The sequence below is a fragment of the Kogia breviceps genome, chromosome 6 (genome assembly GCF_026419965.1).
Source record: "Kogia breviceps isolate mKogBre1 chromosome 6, mKogBre1 haplotype 1, whole genome shotgun sequence".
Lineage (NCBI taxonomy): Eukaryota > Metazoa > Chordata > Mammalia > Artiodactyla > Physeteridae > Kogia > Kogia breviceps.
In genome coordinates, this window is record NC_081315.1 from 18,020,594 (window position 1) to 18,032,908 (window position 12,315).

Consider the following 12,315-nt stretch of genomic DNA (forward strand, 5'->3'; position numbering starts at 1 on the left):
TCACGAAGAGAGTTGGAATTGAGAGCCACTCTCAGCTGAAGCGGTTTGATCTTTATTTCCTTTGCCCGAAGCTGCGTGGGGCATGGTGCAGTGTGGGAGTCCTCAGAGGTGCTACCTAGCTTTGCATGTTTCCTGACGGACACAGCGCTCCTGCCAGCAACTAGGCGCCAGAGTGGGGCGTGTCTGTGGGAGGAGTAACCGGGTTTCACTTCCTTAAGGGCTGGTTGGAGACTCAGCTACAGCTGCTTCTCTCTCAGAGGGGCGGGGAGGCTGGGAAGGGCAACAGGACGTGTCTCTCTCTCTCTGCCTCTTGCCCAGAGCACCTCGCAGGGGCTTAGCGGACGCGAGGGGTGCGAATGGGCAGAGCAGAATCTCTAGAAGGGAAAATGAGCACCCAGGATCCTTCAGATCTGTGGAGCAGGTCGGACGGAGAAGCTGAGCTGCTCCAGGACTTGGGGTAAGAGGGCAGGTCCCCTTTTCCAAGCGCTTATTGGGTGAACCTTAACTCCTCACACCTATGCAGATGCTCATCTCGATGAATGATTATCTTTAGCACCCTTTCTCTCTGACACCCCAATCTTCTATCCTTTCCACTTTACTCATCTGTGTCTGTTGGGGCCCAATGCCATTGTGAAAGTATGGATTAACTTTCCAGATGTGAAAACAAGCAGGTGGGGAAAATGGGGCCAAAAAGTCAAACGCTGGACGTTCTTTGAGATTAAGGCCACAATCGGGCTGTAGTCGCGGTTGTTGCTGGGTTTCCTTGTTATTGCTCTGGTCTACGAATAAATGTGCTATAAAAAGTTCTGAGCTCCAAGCTTCTGGCAGTAAGAGGGCTGCGCTGCTGGTGAGATAAACAGAAAGCCTACACCCTGCAGTGAGGGAGAGGGACTTTTTCAAAAGAGAGAGAACGAGGAAGTGTCTGCAGCAGTGTCCCATACGTGTTTCTTTCTCCTGACACTGCATTTGTGAGCTCTCGTATGCATGCATGTCTGTAAGGGCAACTTTGAGCCTTTTAAGTACCAACAAGTCAGGAAGAGGATAAAACTCTCTGCCCCAGACAGGTTACACGTTTAGGTAGGAAGAGGCACTGTAGCCCTGTCTTTAAGAAGGGACCAGATGAAACAGCTCATCAGGATACTTAATAAAAGAAGCAAATGTTACACCAGAGAGGGGTAGGGGATTTCCTAGAGAAACTGCTCCTTTCCCCTGAAGCACCGGGAATAGCCTGGTGAGGCTGATTTTGACACCTGTGATTCCCAAGAGGTGAGAAGTACCTGCACCTGCTGCCTCAGGAAACAGCTCTAATCTCCACGAACACTCGAGGGCAGAGGAGCTGCGATCATCTCCATCTTACAAAGGAAGAAAACAAGCACCAAAGGGGTTGAATAACTTTGCCTGCGGTCACACATCAGTTACATGTCAGGATTCCAATCTGCCAAGTCTATGTCCTTAACCAGAGAAAAAAATCTCTCTGCATCAAGACTGCAGAGATTGTATTTTGGGGTGTTGTAAACGTTCTCAATAGGTCCTGTCTTTAGATTTTAAACGTGAGGTCTCAGAATTGAACTTCACCTTCATAAGGTAAATCAAACGTAACAGCTAGACTTTTCAGTAAACTCCCCTTGTGGGTAGTCAGAGCTCCAGGACCCCTCTAGCCTTCTAGAGCAAATCCCCAAACTACAGAGGTAAAATGTTTCCTGAGCAACCAAAATGGGTGTCACAAAATCCAGGCACTAAAGCTGGATCCTGGGCTCTCACTTAGATCCGTATGAAGTTATTAAACGATCATTGTTTATGTGTTTGGTTATATGGATTCCCAGCCCACGATCGGTAAGAAGCCACAGAGGAGAAGAGAGACAAAGGAAATATTCAGCTCTGGTGCTTTTTTTTTTTTTTTTTTGCGGTACGCGGGCCTCTCACTGTTGCGGCCTCTCTCGTTGCGGAGCACAGGCTCCGGACGCGCAGGCTCAGCGGTCACGGCTCACGGGCCCAGCTGCTCCGCGGCACGTGGGATCTTCCCGGACCGGGGCACGAACCCGCGTCCCCTGCATCGGCAGGCGGACTCTCAACCACTGCGCCACCAGGGAAGCCCAGCTCTGGTGCTTTAATTCAACAATCTTTGAGCCTAGGCTCTGTGCTTGAGTGCCCTTGGCCCTCGCGCGGATGACAGAGATGAGCTAAACACTGTCTCTTCTCCCCACCTTAGTTCCCGTAGCAGGAAGCAACCTTAGGTAAAACCCACTAGGAAACAGAACTGTGTCTTCCCTCCGTGTGCAGAGGACATTCAGTACAACCCAGAAACCCTCCCAAAAAGGTGCTTTTATGTCCATACTTCACTATTTCAGAAAGCCTGGAAATGTCTTAAACATTGGAAGACGGTTTCTGCAACAACAGGCAAGTTCCAGTGGTCCAGCGAAATTGCTCTATGGTCGCGGTTCTTAACCTTGGCTGTGCACTAGAATTACCCAAGGAGTCTTTAAAAATTCCTGCCCAGCTTCCCTGGTGGCGCAGTGGTTGAGAATCCGCCTGCCGATGCAGGAAACACGGGTTCGTGCCCTGGTCCGGGAAGATCCCACATGCCGCGGAGCAACTAAGCCCGTGAGCCATGGCCGCTAGGCCTGCGCGTCCGGAGCCTGTGCTCCGCAACGGGAGAGGCCACAACAGTGAGAGGCCCGCATACCGCAAAAACAAACAAACAAACAAACAAAAATGCAAAAATTCCTGCCCAGGCCACACACCAGACAAATGACATCAGTATCTTGGGGGTGAGCATTTTCTTTTTAAACTTTCCGAGTGATTTCAGAGCAAGACCGAGGTTGAGAATCACTGCATAGAATAGAAATCCATCGGAAGCACTGAGTAAATGTGCCCTTGTTTGTTGGATATGTACCTGAATCTTAAGGCCATTAATGAACGTTGACATTTTGTCTGTGGGTCTGGGAGCATTTTGTTTAACAATTTTACTGAGGTATATTTTATAGCTCATAGAGCTCACTCATTTCCAGTGTACAATTCAATAACCTGTGGTGCCTTTAAAGAGTGGTATGACCTCACCATAAATCAATTTTAGAACATTTTCATCCCCCCAAGAAGAAGCATCAGAAGCATTTAAAAAAAATATACTCAGTGGTGTGTTAACAAACCACCTGGGTGAGGGAAAGCTCTGACTCGAGAGTCTGCCTGTTCCCCTGGTATAAATACGCCGATCACAGGCATCTTCAAGCTGCCAAGGGTTTAACAACAAGATTACAAAATTCCTGAGAATTTAATAATGGACTTGAGTTAGTACTTGTGCCTCTAGGACAATCCTGATATACCTCTCATAGGTCATAAGATCTGAGAAAACTTGAAAATGACCTGTTGCCTCTGGCAGAATTCTGAATAAAATGAAACTTCTTCTTTGAACCTCTAGGCTACTGGTTAGGTATAATCTACCCCCAAACTTGTAATTAATTCAGTTTTTAAAATGCTCCTTAAAAACAAAATGATTTAAAGCAGTTGATAGATAAAAAATGGCTGGTTTTAACGCGTTCATTTTGAAATCGTTTTTAACAGGTTATCTGAGTAGTTGGGTAGGTTCTTACATTTGTAGTTTTGATAGATACAAACAAACAAGGTGGTGGTTAAATTAAAGAGATGGCATACATCTTTGTTCTTTGGTCCCATTTTTCTTCGGGTTCTGGCATCTGTAAGCTCTGCAAATTAAACCCTGCATTGCAGCAAATCCATCCCCTGCCTTTCTAGGACACACACGACTTGCTCAGAAGACATTCTTTCTCAAGTACCTAAATCAAGCAACTCAGATGCATTTCTGTGTCTCATTTGCAGAGTATCCGTCTAAAAACACTTACTTTCCTTCATCCTAAACATATTAATGCATCCAGAAGCAAAGGGGAAATAACACAATTTGCAGTGGTTGCTCAGCTTCACTTACACGTTGGCCGAATGGGATGGGGGAGGGAGGGGCAAAGGCTGTGGAGAATGGTCAGCGAAGCAGGAGGTGGACTCTGGGAACAGAGCTCAGGCTGTGTGTTGCTTCCAAAATGAAGCCACGGGGCTGTGAAACAGATAGTGAATATCTGAGGCACCACCTAAGGAACAAGCTCGGATAGAACTGCTAATCAGTTAACAATTTACGATTCCAGCAATTCTTTGATTATAACAAAGGTTCCTACAAAACAATGTAGTTTTGTATGTAACTACAAACTATATAACTACAGACACAAAAGGGATACTGTGAAATAAAAATATTTTAGCATATTTTTAAATTAAATATTCAAATTATCTAGTCAGACATATTCCTTCAAGCAAGAAATATAATAAATGTTCCCTTTTTTATATATTTTCCCATCTCAAATTTTGTAAGGAAGTGTCTGTGTTTGGCTGTGCTGTCAGAGTCAAGAAAGTAGATTCTAAGCTCTGGATATTTAAGTAAATTAATTAAAAACTCTCTAATTTCTCTGCTGCTTCCCATATAAGAGAAGGTTAGAGCAGATCAGGGATCAGCAAACTTTTTTTTTTTTTTTTAGTATTTTTGTATGGTTTAACTTTTTGTTTTATTTTTATACATTTATTTATTTAATTTATTTATTTTTGCCTGCGTTGGGACTTTGTTGCTGCACGCGGGCTTTCTCTAGTTGCAGTGAGAGGGGGCTACTCTTTGTTGCGGTGCGCGGGCTTCTCACTGCGCTGGCTTCTCTTGTTGCAGAGCACGGGGTCTAGGCACGCGGGCTTCAGGAGTTGGGCTCGCGGGCTCTAGAGCGCAGGCTCAGTAGTTGCGGCACTCGGGCTTTGTTGCTCCGCGGCATATGGGATCTTCCCGGACCAGGGCTCAAACCCATATCCCCCGCATTGGCAGGCGGATTCTTAACCACTGTGCCACCAGGGAAGCCCCAGCAAACTTTTTTTGTCAGGAGCCAGGTAATAAGTATTTTAGGCTTTGCAGGCTTTATGATTTCTGCTTAACTACTCACATCTGCCATTGTCATGCAAAAACAGCCATAGATAACACAGAAACAGATGACTGTGACGGTGTTCAAACAAAATATTATTTAAGGACGCTGAAATTTGAATTTCATGCAACTGTCATGAGTCATAAAATATTCTTCTTCTTTTTTCCCCCTAACCACTTAGAAACATAAAACCATGCTTGGCTCACAGTCTACACCAAAACATGTACCCTGGTAGGAACTGGCCCTCACGTGGTGGTTTGCTGACGACCCAGGGAATAAGTAACAATAACCAAAGCAAGATCTTATGAAGAGGCAGACATTTTGCATACAGGAGCTCTGGCCTTCAAAAGGTATCCACGTTCCAGCTTTACACACGAGGAGACTCATTAGCAGAGAAATCAAGCTGCCTGGAGTCCCAGAGAATCTGGGTCCCAAGTCAATGCTTATTCCACCAAACCAGGTTGCCCTCCTGTTGGGAGGGTCATTGGCCAGCATCAGGTCGTTCACAGCGTTTGGCCTTCACAGTAACACCATCAATACAGTATGATCATACTCATCTTATAGATGCAGAAGGTGACTTCAGATCAGTCAAGTGAACTGTCCAGGTCACAGACCTCATAGGTGGTGCCCTGAGAGCGCCTAGGCGCGTACTCCAGAGCTGACTCTCTCTCCACCGATGGAAGAAGGTACACCTTCTAAGAACGGCAATTTAGTAAGGGTTGGATGCTCACCATGTGCCAGGCACTATTTTAAGCCTTTTGCTTGTATGACTTATTAAATTCACACATCACTGCCAGGTAGATACTACCACTAGTGACATTCCTGCTCCCAAATGAGAAAAATGAAGGACAGAGCTTTTATCACATGCTCAAGATGACACGCTCATAAACCTTCAAATCCAGGTGCTTGGCTCCAGAGCCCACATGCTTCACTAACACAACTTCCTGCTTATTATATCAGCACTGTTAGTGCTAGTGAGAACTGAGAGAAGAAAAAGTTCTGTGATTACTACCACCAACACATTTTTTTTACTAAAAGACATCATTCTTTCCCATTCTTTACATAACAGACATGCATACAAAGCCAGATCAATATCCTAATTCATCAGAACGTTTTTGAATTGTGTGTAGATTCCTTTCTTCAGGGCTAGGCAAATCGAATGGGCTAAGAAAAGCATAGTAAATTCAAAGCTTTAAAGGAAGCTGTTTACAGAGCTGATACCAAGTAGAGCAAAAAAGCTTGTTCCTCTTCTGGGCACAATTCTGTAATCTTGGACTCTAAAAATGGAAGGTGATTGTCTTGTGGCCGAGCGAGAGTATGTAACTAGTGTACAGTTTGATCTCTGCTTGGACTCAAGCGAATTTCCTCTTCAGTTGTCGTGTTTCTGTTCCTCTATGGGCAACGGTGACTTCCTTCTACTTACATGTGGAAATCTGGCCACACACGTTCTCCACATTGAGTGGGGTCACTTTGTTTCATTCATTCTCTTTTCCATTTATTCATAGACCCGTCGGTTGAATGATGACATTATGCAAGGCAGTGTGGGAGGTACTGACAGTAAGAAGAAGTGGCTGTCCCCTCTCGGAGTTCACAGTGCAGAGGACAGAGAATGCACGAGTGGGTGGAGTTAGAATGCAGGGTAGAGGGACTGAGGGTCATTGCAGTGTCTACATAAAGAACACAGCAGATGGCAGGAAAGAAGGAGATCATTGGATGTGGAGAAGATGGCCTTGGAACCCGTAGGACTTTTGTCAGTTGAAGGCAGAGAAGAAGACATTTTCTAAAGAGAAAATGGAATGAATAAAGCAGTAAAAGTGGCAAAACATATGAATATTCAGAAAATAACAAGTGTCCGCATGGACTCAGACCCTCCCAGTCCCTGGGACCCAGCAGTTACTCATCGTTCAGTCTTGTTCTGGTCTTTACCTCTCAGAGTGTGCACCTTCAGCTACACTCTATGAGAAAGCTTCCACCTGGCTCTCCTCTTCTAGTTTCTAGTGTCATAACCATACACTTAGCCTGTTGTTGTTTTGTTTTAAGCCTGGGTTAATCTCTTGCTCCCACCAACTCCTCTCAATTATCCTGTCAACTCGGATAAATTCCTAGTCTGAGCCCCCATCCTCTGGTTCCTGCTCCCCGAGGTGGACCTGTCTGAACCCAACCACAGTGCACGTAGCTAAGTCTTGGCTGTCACTCGGTCACCTACACATTCCCTGTGGTCCTGCTTCCCCGACTACCAGTGCCTGCTCCTGTTACCTGTTGTTAGACTTTCTTTGCTCAAAAATATTTAAATTTTTAAAAGCCTAAGGGCAACAACTTAATTTGTTTTGATAAAAGTATAGCTATGTAAGAGAATGTTGCTTTTTAGAGACACATGCTGAATTACTTAAGATTAAAGTGCTATGATATCTGTAACTTGCTTTTAAAATATTCATCCAAAAATATATGAAGGAAATCTGGCAAAAAGTTAAAAATTATTCCACCTAAAATATGGGTATTATTTAAATGTGGGTATTAATTATACTAATATTTTTATTTTCTTGTATAATTGCTCAACTTCCCTCTAGTCTTTTTTTTTTTTTTTTTTGTGGTACACGGGCCTCTCAGTGTTGTGGCCTCTCCCGTTGTGGAGCACAGGCTCTGGACGTGCAGGCTCAGTGGCCATGGCTCACGGGCCCAGCCGCTCCGCAGCACGTGGGATCTTCCCGGACCGGGGCACAAACCCGCGTCCCCTGCAGGCAGACTCTCAACCACTGTGCCACCAGGGAAGCCCCTCTCTCCAGTCTTTAAAAAATATTTTTCTGGAAACACACACACACACACACACACACACACACACACACACACGCACTCACGTGTATGTAGATTGAATTGCGCTCGTACCATGCATATAATTTTGCTCTTACTTTCTGGTAGCATACATTTTCATCATCTGCTTCTTGTTCTTTCTCAAAGCAGGTTCTGGGTCTTGTCTTTCCCAGGCTATCCTGTTTCCCTGTATTAAAATTTGAATATTTAGATTGATCCAAATTCCAGAAGGCCTTAAATAGATTGAGTTTGAACTTTGGCCAAACATCCTTTGACAATATGTAATCATTGAATGTTTATAGGAACGTGGAACTACATGGTCATCATGGGGTTTTTTTTAAGGTAGATTAATCTGGTGGTTGAGCATGATCAATAGTAATGAGTCCAGAGACAATAAAACTAATGAGCGAGAGAGTTTACAGACTGGTGTATAAGAAACTAGAGTGAGGACCTGGGAATAGTAAGGAAGGAACAGGGGTGGAAGCCAGTAATTCTACTGAGCTAAAAACGTAAGTGATTCACATCCAAATAAGAATGAGTTCTGCTTTTGTATAGTTTTTCAAAATGGCATCAAAGAAGTTTTGAAAATCTTAATGGCACGAAATTCTTCTAATTCACCCATTGTTTGCTGTCTCATTGTAAATATCTAAAGTTGCCTGGGTCTCATGGGTTTGCTCCTACGAATCTGACTCCCCACCAGTCGAGTCTATACTTTGGGTTAATTCTCTACATAATCTTAGAATCATTTTCTAGATGTCGGTCTTAAAGCCCTAAGAGGTTTGGCCAGCTGATCTAGGCTGAGCGCAGCACACTCATTCTGACAGTGATCTCCTTAGGGGCAGGGCGGCAGGTTACTCATATTTGTGTATTCCATCCAAGCTCAGCACTTGACAAAGAGCAGATGTCTAAATATCTGAATTGTCCCAAGTTGGGTCAAAGCCAAGACCAGAACTCAAGGTCCCTGACTTCAGCCCACCACACCAACACAGGTGATGGACTTGTATTTATTACCCTCAGACTCACTCAGTCCTCTTAACAAAAGTTTTTACTGCTGCGACAAATTGACATTGGTTAGAGGCAGTATCTGAACAATGGAATAGACAGGAACTAACTAATGAAACAAAGATCTTTTTTTTACATCCCCCAAAGTTTGGCACTTTTTCCTAGAGTTATAGCTTCCTGAAAGTGACCTCTGTCTCCTGTCCCAACCCACAATGGTAGGTTGTCAATGGAAACTACAGTCCAAAGACAATTACCCTGAAGCAGCATTTTATGATGTATAGAGGATGGAAGAGTAACCACAGTAAGTGCAGAGTCAAGCTTGATTCCGCTCTGAGATGAGCCCTCCTGAGAGAGCCTCTGCCTTGGGATCTCTGCCCAGGCATTCAAGTCCCCCTCAAGCTCTTGTCCATGAAATAGTATTTCTAGTCAGTCTCTGAGCTTTGGTTCCCAGTCCAAATCAAACATTCCCTGAGCCCCAACCACTGGAGGAGCAATGATGCTATTTTGGTTTTACAGCCATTCGTGTACTGTGCAGGCTGACCTGGGGACTGGACAGGACCTCTGCTGGAATGAGATGCAATTGGCCTCCCACCCCCATCTCCCCATCTGTGACTCTGCCCTCGGGTCTCTCATGTCTCTGACAGCCCAAGTCATCCTCTGTGGGTCTGTATCTTTCTCTCCCTTTGGTTTCTCTGCCTCTGTCTTCTGGACCACTCTGATTGGGTCTCTATTTGTGTTCCCTAGGTCACTGTCCCAACGTGCTTCCGGCTATCTGCATGAGCCTCTGTGCCTTTCTCTTGTCTCTAGGTCTGTCTATCTCTCTTTCTACAGCTTTTGACTTATGTATCTCTCACTTTTTGTGCCCATCCGTGTCTCTGGATCTCTGAGTCTCTCTCTTTCTGTGTTTCCATCTCTCAGAACTTCTTGCCTCTTTCATCAGGTTCCTTCAAGAACACGTTTATCCTGGTTTCCAACTCCCACAGAATTATCATACCCCTTCAGTCTTGTTTCCCTGTAGCTGAGCCTTGACTCCAGCAAAAAAACACTGGGGGCCCCACCCTTAGTTCATTGTTTGACCAAATACTCACATACTCTGCCTCTGTCATCCCTCAGGTATGTTTCCTAAAGCCTGGGGCAGCTGGTCTCACCATTTAGCTCTGCTATTAGCATTTGTAAATGTGGACATTTAGAATGGCAATGTGGAAAGCCTCAGACAAGCTAGTTCCATCACAGAAACCTCCTGATTGGAAAGACTATGATCTTTCTTCAGCCTCCCCTATGTATCACACTATGAGACCTAGAACTTGCAAACTTTTTGCAAAGTCTCTCCTTGGTCAGGGTCCATTTGCTATGATCAATGGAAAGGTAAGTCCACATTTGTGAACAGGGGACTTAACACGTTTATGTGGTCAACACCACGTTGTCACCTAATATACGCCATGGCCTGACTATAATACAAATTGCCGCACTGATAGTTTTTGAGCTAAATAAGACATTTCCTTTTCCTTTTTTTTTTTTTTAACATCTTTACTGGAGTATAAATGTCTTACAATGGTGTGCTAGTTTCTGCTCATTTCCTTTTCCTTAATCCATGATTTCTGATGGCTTAAAGCATCAAGGGGCTTCTTGTTTTCACGAAGTCAAAGTGTCTAGTACCAACAGTGTGAACAAATGGACACAAAGGCAATCAGCAGTCAAGCAAATCCCATGGAGTGACTCGAGTGCTGAGGACACATGAGCCCAAGTTAAAATTGCTTAGATTGAGATTGCCTAATAGATTCATTTTTTAATTCTATCATCATTGTGTTAGCAGGATTCTGAGGCCGAGCACAGACCTAGCGAACAGGAAGACAGATCAATGAGCTATGTTATCCATGGCCTTAAGAAAAGCTCCGTTATCCATGGCATCATAGGCTATGCATTTGCCATCTTTGGTCTAGCGAGTTCAGAAAGTGTGTCAGCGTCATTCAAAAGTGAGAATAAGTTTGAAAATTGAAAAAAAAGTGAAAATTCTCCAAAGAAGAGAGCTTTTGTTGGCTGTTCAACTCCAACGCCTGTTAGCTCTTTTTACACAATCAGGATTTTCTATTATTGCTTTGGGTTGAAATGTATGTCCTCTTTATAAGCCTGAAGGGACAGAATCTAGGTTCTATATCACTTCTCTTTGCCAGGAAGGGGAAAAATATGTCATTAAATATATGAATAATCTGTAAATGTGGGCTACTAAGAAATTTTCTCCCCAAGATGTATGTAATGTAAACGGATGTATGGCTCATGTTTTAACATGCAAGACTGATTTCTGTGCCCACTTGTTCTTCCAGTCTTGTTTTGCATTACTCCTCAACATAGACCCTCTGTTCCAGGTAGGCACTGTGTTTCCTGTATACACCATTCATATGTCAACCTCAGTGCCTTTGCTTATGCTACTGCTCTGGTTGGAATGCTTTTTCCTCTCACACTTGATGAATTCTCTATCTATTCTTCAAGTTCCAACTCATGGTATTCCTCCTCCATGAAGTTTTCCCTGATCATTCCATCCCCTCACAGGCTCCTCCTTCTATACTATTTACTGTCCCCATCACTAAGATGGCAGCTATTTGGGGATTTTTTGATGAAACTTGCCACAGATCCTTCTCTTTTCCTCTAAGTACTTATTTCCTAAGTACTGTAAAGCTCCTTAGTACATTCTTTGCTCTCTTTGTTCCACTTTTAGATACCACACTCTGTATACACAAACCATCAAGGTCATTGGAATGAGTTAAAGTTTTTAGGACCAAGAGTTCTTCAGCTCCATGCTTCTCAAATGCTACACTGCATAGCAATCATGTGGGGCTCTTGATAAAAGCAGATTATAATTCAGCAGGTCTAGGAGGGCTGCAAATGTGAATTTCTAACAAAATCTCAGAGTATTGAGTGGAAAGGCTTCCCATTGTTTTTCAAACACCAGGTACAACCCAAGAGTGTTCTTAAAGTTAATTTAGTGGGTCACAATCAATATTTGTTAAAAAGAAATAGAAAAGAATATAGTAAATAGTGTTTAGAAGAAGAGTGTTGTTTCCTATATCACTTTTTGGTTTTTTGTGTATGTTTATAATGTAAGCGTGTGTGTGTGTGTGTGTGTGTGTGTGTGTGTGTGTATAGTGAGAGAGGCAAAAGAGAGGGAGGCAAAATGTATTTTATACTATGGGCCAATTCGAAAAGTTTGAAAGCCTCTCCTTTAAAGGACAGAGCAGAATGAGATATAAACTTGTATCAGCAAATTAAGACAATGAAACCGATTGGGATAAGAAACTGTGAAGGCTCCAATAGGCCGGCGTAATTTCCCAGAAGGTTCTAACGTAAAGCGCACGGGAATGAGAGAAGAGGCAGGACAGAGGACCAGCTTTCTGCATCAAGCCCGACTGCCTTCTCTGTGGTTGATCTTATTTCCTGTATCTTACTGAGAGGCAGCTATGAAAATTCTTTAGTGGGTGGGTGTTTCCTGATTTGTTACTGTATCATGGGAGGGATAATGCCACTGTTTCCTTCAAGGCCAGCTGTGGGTTTGATA

General features: G+C 43.8%; 1 protein-coding gene across 1 annotated transcript in view; it reads left to right on the forward strand.

The window, feature by feature from the left end:
• Positions 1 to 207: 207 nt before the first annotated feature.
• Positions 208 to 12,315, forward strand: part of DAPP1 (dual adaptor of phosphotyrosine and 3-phosphoinositides 1) — a 63,320-nt gene continuing 51,212 nt past the window's right edge. Inside the window, exon 1 of the mRNA XM_059066912.2 lies at positions 208 to 457. Coding sequence (XP_058922895.1) covers positions 357 to 457 — 101 coding nt within the window. The 5' untranslated portion in view covers positions 208 to 356. The remainder of the gene's footprint in view (positions 458 to 12,315) is intronic.